Source organism: Coturnix japonica, chromosome Z, assembly GCF_054131305.1.
Source record: "Coturnix japonica strain WE chromosome Z, WE-NBRP24, whole genome shotgun sequence".
NCBI lineage: Eukaryota > Metazoa > Chordata > Aves > Galliformes > Phasianidae > Coturnix > Coturnix japonica.
Genome location: NC_140702.1, coordinates 60,214,491 through 60,233,605, shown reverse-complemented (window position 1 = coordinate 60,233,605; position 19,115 = coordinate 60,214,491). Strand labels below are relative to the sequence as shown.

At 46.9% G+C, this 19,115-nt stretch overlaps 1 protein-coding gene across 1 annotated transcript; it reads left to right on the top strand.

Annotated features, from left to right (window-relative positions):
- The first annotated feature begins 2,254 nt into the window (after nt 1–2,254).
- LOC107305886 (uncharacterized) lies at nt 2,255–18,259 on the top strand. Its single transcript, XM_085529512.1, has 12 exons — nt 2,255–2,500; nt 13,502–13,563; nt 14,103–14,256; nt 14,497–14,753; nt 15,102–15,172; nt 15,576–15,643; nt 15,766–15,877; nt 16,242–16,365; nt 16,619–16,765; nt 17,052–17,191; nt 17,367–17,492; nt 17,602–18,259. Exons 2-12 carry the CDS (start codon nt 13,540–13,542, stop codon nt 17,720–17,722), a joined length of 1,344 nt encoding a protein of 447 aa, XP_085385638.1. The 5' UTR covers nt 2,255–2,500; nt 13,502–13,539; the 3' UTR covers nt 17,723–18,259.
- The last annotated feature ends 856 nt before the right edge of the window (nt 18,260–19,115 follow it).

The following is a 19,115-nucleotide window of genomic DNA, read 5'->3' as shown; positions in this document are numbered from 1 at the left end:
TGGCAGCTTGTGTTTTACCTTTTCATGTGACTGTGTGGACTCTGATCAATCTGTCTCTCTAATGAATGGAGGCAGTAATGGTAGGTGGGGAACTGCTTATTTGCATCCTTTGCACCTCTACGTGAAATTTATTACCAGATTTTGTTACACTGAAAGCCTCTTGGAAGATGGTCAAAAGATTTGCAAACTAGCTCTGTCACAGCCTGATGAATACTGCACACAAGTCCAAATGATGGAGTCATTATTTAGTCCTCACTCTGGCAAAACTCTCCCCTCAGCCTGTGTCTGGGGAGAGGCTGGGGTTTGCAAGGAGAGCCATTGAGCCAGGATCCATCACCACCTTATCACAACAGCCATGGCTACAACATCTGACTGAGAAATCCCCAGATTTAGAAATTGACTAGAGAAGCTGAGTAAAGTGACAGTGCAGCAATCAGGCTGTGAAAGAGGATTTTTGAGTGTGTTAGCAGGTAGCAACCTAGTGTTGCTCCCACCAAAGCTGGAGGCTGAGGGTAGTGCCATTCAGAGAAGACTATACTAATGCAAGGCAATTACAGCTTTCTCTCATCTCAGTCCAGGTGCCAGAGCAGTTGTCTTCAGCCATCCCCTTGACCTTATTATTATTATTTATAATTAATTAATTATTTATGCTACTTTATTTTTCCATGATGAGGCATTGTCCTTAGAAAGCCTTATCCATGCAGCATCTCAGTGGCCCAGTGACTGACACCACCTTGCTCTATGTCAAAGCAAAAAAAAAGATGCATTTTCATCATCCTTCTGGGAGCAAGAAGAGGATGAAACCATGTGTGGGGTTTTTGTTGTTGTTGTTGTTTTCACTTTTTTGTTGTTGGTGGTTTTGCTTGTTTGTTTGCTATTAGCTGTTGCTAGTTGTGTTTAGCCAGGATGATTTTCATTAGGTCTGCCATGCTCTTTTCCTTCAGTCATCCTCTGGTTTCTAACGCAGCCATCACATGATTGTTTCTAAACCACCTATGCTCGTTTGGATTCTCCTGAGGAAGGAGTTAATAAATCTCCAACCTCATAAACATGAAATTGTTGAAACGGTAAAGCTCATATTACTGTAGGGATTTCCTCAAAATTCAAAACTGTTGGATCCCAAACTCTTGACTATGCCCCTTCATTTGCTTGTTTAAGATAAATGTGTCCCCTCTGAAATATCAATCCTTATCAAGTGCCTACTTAAAATTGAGTTGAGGTCCTATTTTCTCCAAACATTTTTAGTGAGCAAAGCGAAGAGTCATGAGCTACCTGTGGCTTTGTTTTCAGCCAGTAAAGCTCCTTGCTGCCATCCCACAGCCATAGTGAAAACCATTAAAACAGATGTTTATGGAACAAAATGTGGTCTTCCTCTGCCCCTGGGCCTGAGGGTTCCTCTTTTTTGATGTGTTTGTAAATAAACCTCATTTTTCCAAAGAAGCTGCTTTCTGTTATGCCCTATTAAACACTCCTCTGCTGTCCTGGTTTCCTGTGTTTGAAAGACCCAAAAGCTGTCATTTCACTATGTCTAAATAGAGTAGTCAAAAGAACATTTATAGTTACATGAAATAGATGTAAACAATGACAAATATGCTACAGTAACTTGTATGTGGGGAGATAATCATAGGGCTTTGGTTACGGGAATAAATCAGGCAGGAAAGGGCTGTAGTATAAGCTGGGAAACTTCCACATCACCAACAATGAAGCACTAAGATAAAGGGAGAGGAACTACAGGCATTCCTTCCATGGCTTAAAAACACCTGAATACCAACTGAAGCTCCTTCACAGAGGACAGCGTGTATCAAAAAAATGAAAGAGCCCCTTTTTATTGATAAGCAGGAGTACCATCTAAGGTACTACCCTTATTTTCTGTCATTAGTATCTTCTCTTTATACTCAGCTAGCCTCAATTCCCTCAATTTCCTTTCTAAAAATTTCCTTGACATTTTACTGAGAATTTTCCGTAAAGATTTAATGTCAAGAAATCTTTAAAACTACCCAGTGAATTGCTGATTTGTCTGCAACCTTTCACATTCACCACCATCCACCATCTTCCCACCAGGTTCAGATTCCGTTAGTCAAAGGTTCACATTGTACAGAAGAAGATACAAGTATCATGTGTCACACAACATAAGTTGGATATCAAGCTGGACAAATCTGGATCCTCCACGTAGATGAAAGAACATCCTGTGACATACTCAGTTATGTAATATGTAAGTATTTATAAATCACTTGTAGCCCCCAAGCAATTTCCTGTTGGAATCCATGTCCTGATTGGAACAGGAGTGAAATTCACATGATTTCACAATTTATTTACAGGGAATCTATGAACAGTGAAAAGGGCCAGAAAAACGTGTGCATACCAGTTGTAAATCATTAGCTTACAATTAGCGTTCTTACATTAGATATGTGTAGATAGATTTAAGCTTAGTTTCAAAACAGATCATCACTTCGAAGGCTACAATTGTCTTCCACAGTTTTTCTACTGAGTAATTACTGTGGTAAGTACCAAATACGTTGAAAAATTAAAATGTCATTGCATAAAATAATCAGTGAATGAAAGAACTGTTACATAAAATATATTCATACGTAAAAAGCAGTCTGCTTTGCTCTGATTCAATTACTTCCATCATACATAAATATAATAATGAAACCCTGGCTCTGTTGAGGATGTTGTGAATTTTGCCATTGACTTCAGTGGGGATCAGGATTTCCTCCTTGGAGCTGATTAGTGGGGAAGTCAGATCTCAAAGAGAAGACCAATTACAGAAATTGCATGCTAGCATTATGAACTCCTTGGTCTCCATACTGTCAGATGATTAAGACTTTGCACCATATTTCTTTCCAGTGCCATGTGAGCGTGCTTACTTTGTTCACACTCTTAAATCAAATCAGTAAGATGGGAATGAAGTTAAGCTGAATATTAAAGCAGTCTATTGCAAGGCTATGGGCACTTATTACTCAGCCAAGGAATAAACTTCAACAAGCATGTGCCTGGAGCATGATGCAGAAAGTGGGTATATATGCATTGTTTGTATTTCCTCCTCTCCTCTCCTCTCCTCTCCTCTCCTCTCCTCTCCTCTCCTCTCCTCTCCTCTCCTCTCCTCTCCTCTCCTCTCCTCTCCTCTCCTCTCCTCTCCTCTCCTCTCCTCTCCTCTCCTCTCCTCTCCTCTCCTCTCCTCTCCTCTCCTCTCCTCTCCTCTCCTCTCCTCTCCTCTCCTCTCCTCTCCTCTCCTCTTCTCCTCTTCTCCCTTCCTCTCTCCTCCCCTTTCCTTACTTCCCTTTTCTCCTTTCCCCTTTCTCCTTTCTCCTTGCTTCTTCTTCTTCTTCTCTCTTCTTTCTTTCTTCTTTCTTCTTCTTTCTTTCTGAGATGGGATGTGCTGAAACTTGGATCTGCGCAAGTTATCGTGTTTCTTTTTCCAAACAAACAGTCCAGATCATTTTACTTCCCAGCCTGGGCAGCTTCTGGTCATGTAGGACAAGGGTCTACATTTACATTAATAGAAGCAGTTTGTTTTATACGATCATTTAAACTGATCAGTTAAACAATCCTCAGTGTCAAGGATTAGAAATATTACCAGAAGCCCTCAGTTCCTTCTATTGTTTTCCATTGTTCTTTCCAAACATGTTAACCCCTATGAGGTAGCTTTTATTACAGACAGGCCTGAGCCTCTCAGTTTCATCTCACTGTTTAACAGTGGAGAACATCTTGATGTAAAAATTAAATGTACATATTCAATGATTTTTCAGAATAAATACTGTTAGAGACAACGTTTTTCTCACTAAATGCTTGTGAAAGTTTTATATCACTAAATTGCACAGAACAAGGAAAGAACAGAGAAATGAAAGTGCAAAAGAAGACACAAATTTGTGCTTTCCTACTGTGGTTTCTCAGAAGTACGCCTGTAGCTACCCTTTTCTGTAAAAAGCAAAAGAGGATTCAATTCCAGATTCTGACCTGAGAACAGTTCTTAAAGGGAGAGTTCCTCTGCTTCTCTGTTATTAATGTGCTATAAGTGATGTTACACTCAAGCAACTGATGAATGATAAAAGGGAGGACATAGTGCCAGGAGGGCTTCTAAGTAGAAGTAACAGCTGGAGCTATTTGTTGCTATGTAAAAAAGATGCTTGTGATCATTTTTCTCCAAGTAGAATATATTTATTTTTTTTTTTAAGGAACTGCCATCAGTATTTTAACTTTTTACTGTGCAACAATTTTGAAGACAGATTGCCAGATCTAGAAAAGCAACAGATGAGAGCTACTGAACAGAACGACATACAGTAAGAGAAGTTCTCTTATCTCTTATAGCAAGTATATTGAATCTCACCCAGAATATCACTCTAGTAAAGAATCACAGAATCACAGAATCACAGAATGACCTGGGTTGGAAGGGACCTCAAGGATCATGTAGTTCCAACCCCCCTGCCTAGCAGGGCCACCAAACATATGCCTTTACTAGATCAGGTTGCCCAGGGCCCCGTCCAACCTGGTCTTGAACACCTCCAAGGACGGGGCATCCACAACCTCCAGAATCGGTTCTGGAGTGCTCACATCTGCTGAGATTATACAAGCAGAGGCCATAGCCTTCTCCAAATCACTCTCACACACAGGCTGTTGCAGGCAGCTCACGAAGACAAGTTCCTTTCCTGACCTGTAGATACATTTCTTGTTGTACAGCTGTGCTGTATGCTCCCAGGGAATCCAGGATGTAATCCAAAAGCAAACAATTTTTTCTAATGATATGTTATGATTCACAGTGCAACAAATTCTTCCAATTAGCAACTGTAACAACAAGGAGGAAGTCAAACAACTGGAAAGAAAACACCACACGTACATGAGGATCCTGTTTCACTACACACAGAGGTCATTCAGCATGATCTACAGATTGGTGAAAATGAAAAAATGTAGAGTATTTGAAGGCAATGCTGGATTTAAGTCCATCAGGATTTAATTTTTGAAATGAAATGTACTTTTCTCTACCTGCTTCTGAAGGTAATGCGCCAACCCCCCTGCAATCTCTCTTGCAGAGGAAAAGCCATAGTCAAACCCAAATGCAGCTGTCCCTTTTTCAGTTCAGTGCCTAATTCATTTCCATGTAGGCAGTGGCTCCGTGTGCACCTCAGGCCCCCAGCTCCAGACTGCTGTGTCAGCCCCAGCACTGCAGCACAATTAACACGTCTGAACCTGCTATCACTTGCAAAGGTGTGATCTTGTCATGAACTCACAACAACAGGGGATCTCTTAGCTGTGCCAAAACAACCACAAGGTACAGGAGAAACCTGAGCAGATGAGATCGTTATCAGTAAGATGTTTCTAGTCTAGCAGCCTCACCACAGCCTTGCTACTTTCTCGAGCAAGAGAATGAAACCATTTTTATCATGTTCACTTCAAGTTATAGATGCAGTATGGTTCTGAGAGCTTATTTTGATTTGAGCATTGTCCTGAATCATTCTGCCTGCATCAGCAAATGCTGACAACCTCCTTACTGGCCCCTCTTAACAGTGAATGCTCTTGTCCAAGTGCATACTGCTGGAAAGGTTGGATTGAAAAAGCATATTCCTTGCACGCACATACTTCTTTCCAACCTGTGTATGAGTTCAAGCACGGTATGCTTCAATTCTCACATTTCCCACAGATCATCAGATAACCTAATTTTTCCTCTGCGTTTCAATTGAGGGGCCGCCTGACTCAGACTTTGTTCCCTCAGGAGCCTCCCCCTTCTCTACAGCATTCTTGCATTTCCAGGTTATTTTGCACAACTTAACTCCAGCAAAGTTTTCTCAACTTCCTTCTTTTCTGCTGGCAGCAAATTCCAGCCACAGGGCATAGCAGTGCCTCTTGAGCTGTGGATCCAGCCTCATTCTTTCCAGGCCCCACCTGTGATGTGAATAATGTGGTCCCCACTCTCTCAGGAACAACAGTAAAGCCATTAACAGGTTCATGGCCAAGGCAATACCAGTTCAGAACTTCTTGACTGTTTTTCCATTAATGTACAAACTTTCCCAAATCAAACTGGGTGGGAAAAAAAATAATAAATAAATAAAATAAATAAAAAAGAAAAAGCAATGTTTGCACTGAGGCAACAAAAGCTGGGTTGGAATGTTCTTTTTCTAGCCTGCCTTTAATTGCGGTCTGACAAAGTTGGCACTTGCAAATCAACATTGCCTTCTGGACCAACAGCTGTTTCTCAGGCATTTAAAATAAGAGTAATTCCCATCAGTTGACTGAAAACAGAATAAAGACAGAGTTGGCTAAAAAGTAGCCTGCCATGAAAGTCTGTGCTCACTCCCTGTAGTCCTTTTGCTGCATGGACAATTCTACATCCTCTTGATCTAGAGATCAGCAAGGGGAGAAAGTGTCCTTCTGCACAACAGCTCCCTGCAGAAAAACCACATGGGTGTAACCTGCAAGCAGCACATAATGAGAATAACTTTTCTATGTGCTGGGGCCACGTCTAAGAGAGAATTTCACTGCTGCAAAGTAAGGCTCTAAAATCTGAACTGACTAAGCAAAGAAGAAACACGTGGCAGCCAGGTCAAAACTGTTGTGCAGCTGGTTGAAACTAAACTATTGTTTTTGGTAGGGCTCTTTTTTCCTTAGCCTTTTGCCTATGGAAAAAAAAATAAAACAAATGTGAAGTCATATGTAGAAAAACTACAAAAGCAGGACTCAGTGCTACTTACCAGCATCCTTGTTTGCATACTTAGCACTATAGCTTGGGATGATTTCTCTGGGGAGGGAAGCGGTTTTCATCCTCTGAGCTACTGGCCTATAAAATACTCATTACCATAGTTATATGGAAGTTTGTATCCAGCGCTAATGTTCAGTCAGCCAAGTTTGGCAAAACTGCAGCATTTCTGAAGGATGCCAACTCCAGTACTTTATATTTAAATGTTTTTATGTGGTATCATAGCAATCCCTGCTAGTAGTAACTCTGAGCATAGATCCAGTTTTTACATGTGCCTATATACATGTGTGCTTAGATATGCATGTTCTGTTTAGAAATTGGGGTGTGGAAGAGGCCATGTAAGGGGCAAGCAGGCCCTGGGAGTGCTGAGCAGCTCCAGCATGACCAAAGACCTCCTCTAACATATCTATTACAGTGTGTGAAATCTTTACCACAATCTCTCTTGTGTTGCTTTGTGCTATTAGGAGCTTTAATAAACTGGGGGATATTACTGAATGAAGTCACACACCAGGGCTCTCTGCCCTGACAGGGGCCTGCAGGCAACCAGTGCTCATCCTAGTGAAGAGGGGTCTCTCTTGAGCCCAGGAGGACCTACCTTAGTAACTGGACTTGCTGGATCCTCCTTCAGTGCATCCAAGAGGTGAGAGCATCAGAAGCAACCCTGAGCAGAGCTAGTGGCACCAGAAGGCCTTGCACAACTTTTTCTCTGATCTGTCTGCTTTATTTTATTTTATTTTATTTTATTTTATTTTATTTTATTTTATTTTATTTTATTTTATTTTATTTTATTTTTCTGGACCTAAGAAAATACTGCTGCATTTTCGGTTTCATTTCAAAGCCCTTTGTTTTACCCAGATCTCTGAGCCTGCCATCTACTGTAGCAGAAGTGCTTAAGCCACCCCCAGTGTCTAAACCACAGGAGGAGAGGAAAGCAGTGGTCATCCTCCATAAAACTAGGTCACGCATTTTCACCCTTCCCTGCATGCCTGGGGGGCATCAGGTCTTAATTTATGAAGTTTTCATATGCACATAGTCAAAATTAATTTCACTAACACAATTCAACTGAAGGCAGTGGCACTGAACCACTCACTCTGGGCTGGACATTGACATTTGGGCCATTAGCCTGTGAAGCATCTTGCAGTCCTGAATGACTTTTGTACCCCAGTGATTTGATGAGTGATATTTTGCTCCACAGACAGCCACAGCCCCAAATGATTCCCCAGACACACTGCATTTATTTTGTTGTGTTACCACAAACCTCAGGAGAGTCACTCCCGTGTTAAGCCCATGAAGCTGGGACATGATGAGGTAGCACTGCCCCTATAGATGTGCTTTGAGTTGCGAATTCTTTCTCCTATACTGAATTCTTGTCACCTTCTTTTGAAGTGCCCCCAGAATTCAATATACTGAAAATTTCCCTCTCAGTCTGGTATCTTTTCTTGAAGTAAATCTACACAACATTCTCAAACTGAACTATAAACAGTGCCAAATACCGCCATGCACTGCAACTGGAGGAAACAAGCCCTTGGTGTTCAGTGGCTAGCAGATGACCATACTTGTTGGTTTGAGCGTATCGTTGCTGTTTGGGATCACATTTTCCTTCAGGTCTATGGGCAGATCTATGCAATTAGAGAAGTGACAGCTTTTACAAACATGACCAGAAATTTTCAACCTCTTACCATCTGGCAATATTATTTGCTGGCAAGAGGCAGGGAAGAATTTGGCAGAAAACAAATCCATCCGGTCTAACATAATTATTTCATTTTGGGTATATCTTAATCCTACCTTCCTGCTTTTTGCACTGCTTTGAAACACTTGTATATAACAATGGTTTTCTGCCAGCGTGTTCATAATTATCAGATCAAAGAGCACTATCTGCCCTTGGTTTTTCTGTGATATTACAGTGTGGAGAAAATAACGTCAAACAAAACAAGGAACATCCTGTAGCCTTGTTAGCTCTCTGGCAGGAGGTAAAGCAGAAGAAGGAGGGAGCAGCCCCAGGGCTGCATCTCTTTCCCTGCTGATGACTTGGGAAATCACGTTCCAGCTGGTCATGCAGGCTTCCTACGGCAGGTCACACATGCAAGCACCAGAGGAGCTAATACAGTATAATCCAAGATTAATAAGAGAAGGAAATCAGACAGCCCTTTCATGAAGGCCACTCCAAATGCTAGAAACGTGTCTGAGCTATTTCATCTCAGACTGAATTAAAAATATCCATCTTTCCAAAGTCAGTATCTGGAGGTAAAGGGGTACCCTGCTCCCTCAGGATTCAGTACTAATGTGGAAATGCTCTCTTCAGAGGTGAATGTCTTGCTGGATATATACATATCCCTGCACATCTTGCTGCTGTGGCAGGGATGAAAGATTTGGTGCTCAAGTCCATTTGGTGACATCCCTTGCCCACTAAATCTTGTAGAGTCCAGCATGACTGAAAAGAGATGTGGAAGAATCAGAAGCAGCAGAACTGAAGTAAATGAAAACTCAGCCTGGTGGAAGGAAAACTCCAGCAGACCCCACTCAAGTGCCCACTGCCATAGCTCTTAGTTCTTGCTCCTGCCACAGTCCACCATCAGGCCAGGCTGCTCTCATATGCCCAGAGAGGATACGCACTCCATGGAAAATGCAAGAAGAAGTGAAGGGATTTGGCAAAAATCTTTGATTATAAAGACTGCTAGGATATAATACAAAAACACTGGAATAAACAGGAATGAAATTGGCATCTCTGCTTCACAGAATGTGCCAACATTTTTAAGACTTGGCTGCCTGAACTTTAGCCCCGGTTGCTAACTTCCATATAACTATGGTAATGAGTTTTTTCAGGCCAATAATAATAGCTCATGGGAGAAAGAGGAGTATTTCCCCACACAGATAATCTTGATCTCCAGCACAGCACTGGCTATGTTTTTGTAGGAATGTAGCAATATGTTAGCTTTCTAACCTCAAACTCAATGTATACATTGCTGCACAAGGTTTGTTTGCACATGTTTTTTTATAGCTTGCGTGCTTAATTATTTAATGATTTATGGCTGTCATTAAGTACTGCTGCTCTGCCTTTGAGAGGCTCCAGGAGAGAATGGAAGTGGCTTGGAAAGGCTCCATCTCTTTGCCTCATGAGCAACAGAAGGGTTCAGAGGCATGAACCTTGTTGCAGTCTGCCATGAGCTCCTATGGAGCCTGTTCTCCACCCAAGTGGGACAGACAAGCAAGGACACATAGAGCTGATCTAGCCTCTACTTCATTACTTCTGACTTAAATGCATATTTTCCCTATGGGACTTCCCTGTCCCCTGACTGGACTCCAGCACATTCCCAGAGCTGGAAATCAGCACAGTCTGGCAAGCTCCCTCTGTGGTTAGAAGAGTGTTAAGGTGGTTGTGAAAGGGGTATTGCAGAATGAAAGCTCCAGATTTCCACGTATTGGGAGGTTTAAGTCAATTATACTTTAAGCCTTTAAATGTTGACTTAATGTTCTGGAAAGTATCAGGCACCATTAACCTCCTTACATAACAGCAATTCATTTTACTGACGCTTTGAGGACATGGCAGCAATGCTCCTTTTCTGACGTGGTCGCTGATATCTCCCACCAAACTGTCCCACTGATTCCTACATAAACGATCACAGTGAGAGGGACAGGGAAATGTCTGTCCCTGAAATCTGCTCCCATGCACTGAAGGCACAGATGGGCCCCATGCAAGTTCGCTGCAGGGTCATCATCTCTCAGTGTGGGGTCTATGAGGAAGTGCTAGGTGCCAAGTCTCTTCAAAGAGAAGCAGTAAAGCATTTGGACTGTGATAACATGACATACTGGAACAATGGTACAAGGTCAGAGAGCCTGTTTGTGGAGAGATTGTTTTCTGCTTTGTTTTGGTTTGGTTTGTTTGTTTTCCTACTACGAAGTACAAAAATTATTGAAGTCTGGAAAGCGAAGTAGAGAGATCTCTTTCTACAGTTCCCTCCACAAAAACACAATGACAGAGGGATTCCCAATTTCCACCAAACCCCCTTGCAGCAGCAAGTCAGTATTTGTGCTTACTGGTAGTGGGCAGGCCGGAAGCTTTAGAGCAGTAAATAAGAAAGCACATGTGTGTGAGAAGGCAGATTCTACAGAATATTCTGTGTCAAAAAGCCTCAGACTATATTTGTCCTCAGGCTCTGCTAAGGCACAGCAGCTTTCAGAAGCAACAGGGCATGCATGTAGTTTCAGAGGCCTTTTCCACATGGCCCATGTGAACAAAGGCTCTGCTCTCAAGGAGAAATGTGGGGGGAAAAAAAAAGGAAAAAAAAAAAAAAAAAAAAAGCCCTTGCAGCTTGCAGGTGAAAAGTTGGCAGTCCTGCAGTTCATATCCCCAGAGCTGTCAGCGAAAAACTGCCCATAAAACCTGTCCTGCTCTGCTGTACATGCATTCCTAATTTTTATCTTAATCCAGAGAGATCCAAACTGTACACCCATTAGTTTTTATAGTTATATTAGTTTTATAGTTTTTACCTTTCCCAAGGGACCTTGGGTGTTATTCCGCACCAAGCTCCAAGGACTGTTAGCAGCCTGGGCAGGATCAAAGTTGTTGTTTGATAGCCAGATGTGTTGAGCAACAAATAACATATTTCAACAGCAGTAACACTGGGATGGCATCTGATGCTTAAAAAAAAAAAAAAAAAAAGGGTTGCATCTTCAGTTTTCCTTGCTCGAATGACCTCAAATTTGGCCTCTGATCTACACTTGGAGAGCAACATTTTCAGGGAGTTCCACTACTATGATGAATTAATTATGTCTGCACTACACAATGCGATGTACCACAGAGCTCCTCAAACTGATGAACTGACTCCCACACCAGAAACAGCACAGCTGCCCCTAGACAGACGACTTGCTTCCAGTATCCAAACTCATCACCGTATGCACTGTGCCATTGACAAGAAGTCTTAACTGGAGTTTGCTTAGGACCAGCAAGGCTCAATACTCCCCTGTACTGTCTCCAGAATACAGACACCACTGTGAAAATGTACTTAACCCTCATTTTTAGCTTGACTTCCCAAGGAAGCTGGGCTTCTGTAATGATGGTGTTTATAACAAACTTTTTTCATTTTTTAAACCTTCTAGCTTCCTTTCCCATTAAATGGGATGAAGGTGGATGCAACATGAGCAATGGCACTGGGTGGCCCAGCTTCTCCAGTTGCTGCCACAGGCTGCTTGGTTTCTCTGACTCCTGTGTTGCAGCAACCATGGGGTCCTGCACTCATGTACAAGCCTTGAACAAAACAAACAAAATTTAGGTCTAGGGAAAAGAAGAATGCCAATGCTAAGGTTTAGTCTAGATGATTTATGAGTGTCCCTGCCACTTCTGCCAATTTGGGCAGAGATTTCTGTGCTGGGCTGTCTCAGGCAGACACTTCAGGCAAAACCCCAAAGAAATTCCTACTGGCCCTTTCTAACAACTTCCTAGAATCATAGAATCATAGAATCACCAAGGTTGGAAAAGACCTAAAAGATCATCCAGTCCAACCGTTCACCTATTACCAATAGCTCCCACTAAATCATGTCCCTCAACACAACATCCAGTCATTCCTTGAACACCCCCAGGGTCAGTGTCTCCACCACCTCCCTGGGCAGTCCATTCCAGTGCCTGGCCACCCTTTCTGAGAAGTAATATTTCCTAATGTTCAGCCTGAATCTCCCTTGCTGCAGCTTGAAACCATTCCCCACAGTCCAGTCACTAATGACACAAGAGGCAGACCCCCAGCTCACCACAACCTCCCTTCAGGAAGTTATAGAAAGCAATAAGGTCTCCCTTGAGCCTTCTCCAGGCTGAACATTCCCAGCTCCTTCAGCCTCTCCTCATACGGCCCCATTGTGCTTCAGACCCCTCACCAGCTTGGTTGCCCAGCTCTGATCACATTCCAGGGCCTCCATGTCTTTCTGGCTGTGAGGGGCCCTCTCTGTGCTGGTGACCTCACAGAGCTCCAAGGGACACGGGCTGATGTTACAGTGTGATGAGCTGCATCACAAGGGTAGCTTCCCCGGGGCAGTGGCAGTGCCGGCACTTCCCTGCAAGGGTTGGGTGCTGCTGCAGCACTGCTCAGGAGCTCTGTCCTTCTGTGGCCAGGAGTCAGGTCAGGGCAGCAAAGCTGCACTGCGCGAGCCTCACTGGTGCGTGGAGGAGCAGGGGCACCTTGCAGAGAATTGTTGGCTGAGTAGCCAAGGAGAAAATCCTTCGTTGTGAGCTGAGGGCTATCGGCAAGCAACATGGAAAGCTGCTTTACTGTGGCCATCAGCTCAGAGCTGGCGTACACATTCCCAACACTCATGGATCTCTCCGCCAAAGGTAGGGCTTCCCGGACCCCCTTCCCAAGGCATTGCATGGGGCTGTGAGCTGTGAAAAACCGCAGCTTCTGCTCTCTATAGTTGGCTGGACATGGCTGGGGGCTGCTGTTGGAGCCCCACCCTAGGGTCCCGCTAGGCTCTGGGGACCATGTGGCAGCCAGGTCCCAATGGTAGAATTGCACAAGAGCCCCCTGCTTCCTCTAGGCATGGTGACAGGGCAGTCCAAGGCCAGGTTTCTATGGGAGGTGGCGTTTCTGTCACTTCCAGCTCTGGGAGGAAAGACATCCCATGTCCCAGAGGCTTCCTATGTCCCCGATTTCCCTCAGGGCTCTGAATGAGGCTGAAATCAGAGCAAAGCCTAACAGAAAAGCCTTGGTGGTGTTTTTCCGGGGTGTTTGCGTGTGCCCGTGTCAATCGTTGTCTGGGTGAGGAGCTTGCCAAGAGTTTGTGAAGAGGCTGCCCAGGTGACTGACATGGCTTTTCTTCCCTTTGCAGTGATTGTGGCGGTCTGGGATGCTGTGTCAGATTTCATCATGGAACAGATGAAGCTGAACAAGGTGGGCTGGTGTCCCGGTATCCCTCACCCTGGAGAAGGGTTCAGTCCTTCCCATCCCACAGTGTGGGTCCCGCAGAGCAATCCCTGCCTGAGCACTGCAGCAGCACATGGAGCCCAAGCCAGGTGCCCAGAGCAGCTTGTTGGCCAGCTGGGAGGGAAACCCAAGGCCAGGGCTGCCCTGAGCAACTTTTTGGCACACACGGGGGCTTCACTCTGCCCTGTGGTCAGAACTGGGAGAGCAAAGGGAGAAATAGGTTGTTTTTTTTTTCTGGCCCTTGGGAATGGGTCCCAGGCTTAACCCCTGAGCTGTAAATCCCCGGGCTCTTCTCTAGCCAGGAGATGCTGGGAAATACTGAGCGGAGCTGATTGTATCGCAGGGATCACAGAGTTTTCCAAGGCTTTCCAGAGATCTGCATCTCACCCGCCTACCCTTTGGGAACAGGAAGGGCGGAGAGCACTGACCCCATGCTCTTGATGTTCATGGCTTTTGCTGCCCATATAGTACATGCTCGTCAGCCTTGCTGTTGTTTCCCCATGCAGGGAGTCCTGGTTCCAGGACTCGGGATCTTTGCTGTGGTCCAAGAGGAGTTCCACAGCAAAGAACTGGCGGTTCCAGTTAGAAGACCCGTCTTTCAGTTGGACATTGGGGTGATATGGCTGAAGGACCTCCAGTCCCCCAACGACATCATCCCTGGTGAGAAGGCAGCAGCCACCTTCCCCCTCCCTGTCCGCATCCAGCCAGGTGTGCTCTCCCTGCTCTTTGGAAATGGCTGGGATCAGCTGAGAATTGTCTGCAAAGCTTGGGGTGCAGCGTGAGTTCCTCCAGCAGCCCAAGAGCTGTTTCTCTGAAGGACCTTTTCTCTGGGCTTTGGTGATGAATGTTGCATGGGAATGTGGCTTGCTGTGGCAGTGAGGATCTTCCTTCTCCTTGCAGATGATGTCAAGATTGAGCTGCTCAACTATCGGCAGCTCGGGGGCGTCGTCGGCATCTCAATGCACAAGGTGAAGCGCTGCGTACAGGAGACCATTCTCTTGTATTGGCACCTCCTGAAGAGCAAGGCTGACGTCTCCTTCTTCTTCAAAAACATTGGCGTCATGACATGCCACGACAACTTCCTCTGCATGAGGTTTTTCCACAGCTGCGTCAAAACGCTGGAGAGCAAAGCCAGCATAATTGCAATGCTCCACACTGTAAGTTGAGGAGGTTTCGAGGGTGCACCATCAGCTCACAGATGGCCAGCCTGGCTGTGGCAGGCCAGTCAAAGGCATTTCCCCATGCTTGCCCCCACGGCTTTCTCCACTGGGAAAGAGATTTCCTGGATCTCTGCCCCTGCAGAAAGCCTGGCAGTGCTCTTGCATGGCCCCAGTATTTTGCCATCCAGCTCCTTCAGAGCAGAACAAAGCTCTGATGTTCATGGAAGGGGCTTTGGCGTTGAGCAGCTTTCTCTCTTGGTATGGGAGCCAGGTTTGCTTCCTGTCAGCAAAAGCCATGACAAAATGGCCTTGGCAAGCCTCCAGCAGGTCTGTGTCCCTTTGCAGAGAACTTGGCCAAAACATTATGCCGATGTGGGGCCAGAGACCATCGCTGATGGGATCCACATGTTACCAAGGTGAGTGCATTTCCTCTGCAGCACTTGGCCGGCCAAGAGACAGTCTTTCTTCATAACTCCTCCTTTGGAACGTGCCATGCTGGGTCTCCGTGCTCAGCAGCCAGTCGGGGAGAAATCCTGGCAATTGTGGCTCCCGCTTCACTCCTGCTGCCTTTTGGCTGTTTGTGTCTTCTCCCGGAGTGATGGGGATTCATGGCCTCATTCCTGGTGCCCAACCTGTCCCAATTCCCATCAGAGAGAACGGACTGCACGTGGAGAGGAAATTGAGCTACATGTGCTGGTCTGGCATGGCCAGGAAGGAAAAGGGTGCCAGGCTTTGCTCAACCCATAGATAAATACCACCGACCAGCTGCGGGGGGTAGCAGGCCATCTTTCTTCAAGGGCTGTCATTCTTTGTTTCCAGGTTTCAACTGACCATGAAAATGAGCAGAGAAGAGGCTGCTGCTTATGGAGCGCGGAAGATGAGTAGAGGTGAGGGAACGGGTCCCAGCTGCAAGGAGATGGACGCTGTCCCATGCATGGTGACTGCATTGTGGTTCTCATGCTGTGCCCGTGGAGCTGCTCTGAAAAGATTCTTCCTTTTTTGGTTGCAGTGGGCCCTGGTGGCAGGCTGCTGCAGAGGCAGAAGTCACTTCCGCCATCCATGCTGCTGCTATGCGAGTCAGGCTCAAGGCAGGAAGACGTGGCCAAGAAGCCTTCTGCCAGGTGAGAGCCTTGGGCGAAAAGAAGGAGACGTGTGCGCTCATGGGGGAGCGGCCTCTCCTTTAAACATGCCAGCTTGGGGCACACAGAAAGGCTTCTGACACACGTGTGTCCCAGGGAGAGCCGTTCTCTCCAGGGATGGCAAGCGTGCAGCATGATTGCCAGAGGCAGGCACACCAGCTTCATGTCCCACCCTGGTCCCAGATCCCTGGGGGATCTGAACACTGATCCCTGTTGATCGCAGAAGCTCTTCTCCCTTCAGGGGTCTCTGCACATTGCACCAGAGCCCATCTTTATGGTTGTGGGAGACTGGGGGGAGACCAAGGTGCCCTGGCCTCCTGCAGACTCCTCTTGTGTCTGTTTGCAGTGTGCTCCCACCATGTGCAGGCAGCTCCCGTGGGACAAAGAAAGCAGGGCAGAAGGAAGCGTTGACTGCTGCCCAGACTCGCGCTGCGCTCCCTGTGATTGACGACAATAAAAGAGTGCTGCAGGTACTGTGCTGCTTGAGACTGCACAAATGACAGAATCATAGAGCCATAGAACAGCTGGGCTTGGAAGGGACAGTTCAGATCAGCGAGTTGCAATCCCCTGCTGCAGGCAGGGACACCTGTCTCTAGACCGGGTAGCTGTAAGCACAGCCTGGCCTGGAGTGCTTCCACTGGCAGAGGCGAGGAGCAGGGGCGTGGAGCTGAAGGAAGCCCCCAGGGGCTGAGGCTGATCCTGTATGCTGCCGTGTTTCTGCAGGAGCTCCGGGAAGTGTCTGCATCACGGAAAAAAGAAGACAGCACGAGGAGCATGAGGCCTGTGTACCGCAAGCAAATAGAGCAGGAACAGGCAAAAAGGGCGGCTTGGGATGCCTGGAGTGCTGAGAAGGACCAGCACGCACAGCAGGTACCATCAGGGATCAACCCTGTTGACAGCAGCTGCCATCCTCTGAGCCAGGGTGCAAGTTCAGCAGGGCTCAGGGGCACCAACTGGTACGGCAGGGGCTGGCCTGCTCCTCCCTGGGAGGAGAGCGTGGCAGCAGCCCTGCACGGAGAAGGGCAGAGAGCAGCCGTGGTCTGGCAGGGTTGAATCTTCTGCCTGACAGGGCCTGCTGCAGGGCCCTTGACAGAGGGGCTCTGGGAAACAGCCCGGTGCTCCCAGCTGGTTTGCTGACACTGTCTCCTCTTTGCAGAGCTTTGCCAGGGTAAGCGTGCAGGTTCCGCATCCTCCAGCCCAGCCCAAGGGACAACAAGTGAGGAGGTGGAGGAAGGATGTGGAAGCTGTGCCAGGAGATAGATTGGGAGCATCGACCAAGCTGGTACTGCATGCTAAGTAAGTGTGTGCGGACTCTGTTGGCCGCCTGTGACAATGCTTTAGCTTGGGGACAGGCACAGCCCAGGCCAAAAACTGCTGGCGGGGTGCAATGCTGGGGACCCTGGGCAGCACGGGGGTGCGGGGCAGGACGAGGGGAGAGAGGCAGAGGGATGACTTTCTCCTCCTGTTGCAGCCTCCTTCCCCCACGAGCGGCTCAGGTGCTGCGAAAGTTGGAGCTGCACATCCACCAACAAGAGTCTTTTGCCAGCGCAGTGGAGAAAAACCGCAAGAAGCTGGAGCTGAAGCGGCAGCTCCCCTGGTAAGCTCCATAGGCAGCAGATCCTGAGAGTCGGGCTGGAGCCCTGCCTGCACTACTTCCCTGCACTCAGCCCATAACGCTCTGTGCACTGTTCTTTTCACCTCCGCAGTGTTCGATGCTCGCGCCGCTCCAGAGTGGAAGGGGCTGCCAACAGTGGTGACCACAGTGGAGCTCCCAGCATGGGGGCTGGGAAGCTGTCCAGCCTTCCACCTCTAAATGGAAAACCATAAAGCAAAGGCTAATAGAATGGCCTGGGTAGAAAAGGACCTTGCAGATCATCCAGTTTCAACCCCCCTGCTATGTGCAGGGTCACCACACCAGGCTGCCCAGAGCCACATCCAACCAGCCTTGAATGCCTCCAGCGCTGGGGCATCTACCACCTCTCGGTAGACTTTTCCAGCGTATCACCACCCTCCCTGTGAAGAACTAATATCTAACCAAATTCAAGCCCCCTTTCACAGTTTAAGCCCAGTCCCCTAGTCCTATCACTATCCACCCTCGTTTACAGCCATTCCCTGTCCAGTTTATATCCACCTTTCAAGAACTGGAAGGCCACAATGAGGTCTCCCCAGAACCTTCTCCTTTCAAAACTAAACAAGCCCCAGTTCCCTCCACCTTCCATCAAAGGAGAGGTGCTCCAGCCCTCCCATCATCTTAGTGGCCTCCTCTGTATTCCACCCAAGAGCTCTGCATCTTTCTTGTACTGGGGCCCTAGACCTGGACACAGTAATCCCAATATAAATAAAGAGCATTGGCATTAATTCCAATCAGTGTGTTGGTGTCGTGTCTGTCCCCATAACCTAATGTGAGGAAGCTGTGCTTTTAGAGAGAAACTGGGGCAGCAATGAGAGCTGTCTGCAAGGCCCGGTAGGCCCACGCTCTCCAAGAGAGCATCTGAAAGGGCCTCCTGGAAGTGGATGCTCCTGGAAGAGATGCTTGGACACATGTGAGATGAAGAGGTGATCCAGGACAGCCAGCACGGCTTCACCAAGAGCTGATCATGCCTGACCCATCTGGTGGCCTTCTACGATGGGAGTGACGGCACTGGTGGTCCAAGGAGGGCCACCTGATGTCATCTACCTGGACTTGTGCGATGCCTTTGGCACGGTCCCGCAGCATCTCCTTCTCTCTCAATTGGAGAGAGATGGATTTCAAGCATGGACTGTTCAGTGGATAGAGAACTGGCTGATGGTGGAAGCCAGAGTCTTGTTGTCAGTGACTCCACATCCAGGTAGAGGTCGGTCACCAGCGGTGTCCCCCACAGGTCCATCTGGGGAGCAGTGCTCTGTCATCTTTATCAACAGCATGGGCTGTGGGACTGAGAGCAACCTCAGCAAGTTTGCTGATGATGCTTAGCTGAGTGATGCAGTAAAGACAGTAGGAGGAAAGCACCATCCAGAAGGACCTGGGTGGGTTTGGAAAGTGAGCCCACAAGAAGCCAGTGAGGTTCAGTAAGCCAAGTGCAAGATGTTGCACTTGACCCAGAGCAAGCCTAGATATGAAACATAAAATCCTACAATCAAGGAACAGTAGAATTGTCGAATCATAGAATCATAGAATCGTGGAATCATAGAATGGGCTGTGTTGAAAAGGACCTTGAAAAGGTCTCATTTCAAACTCCCT

Bases quoted from the DNA above. Each gene is read 5' to 3' on its own strand.
- LOC107305886 (XM_085529512.1), top strand. From the start codon at position 13,540: ATGGAACAGATGAAGCTGAACAAG. The intron at 15,878-16,241 runs GTGAGAGCCTTG...GTCTGTTTGCAG, and splicing joins GCCAAGAAGCCTTCTGCCAG to TGTGCTCCCACCATGTGCAG. The intron at 16,766-17,051 runs GTACCATCAGGG...TCCTCTTTGCAG, and splicing joins AGGACCAGCACGCACAGCAG to AGCTTTGCCAGGGTAAGCGT.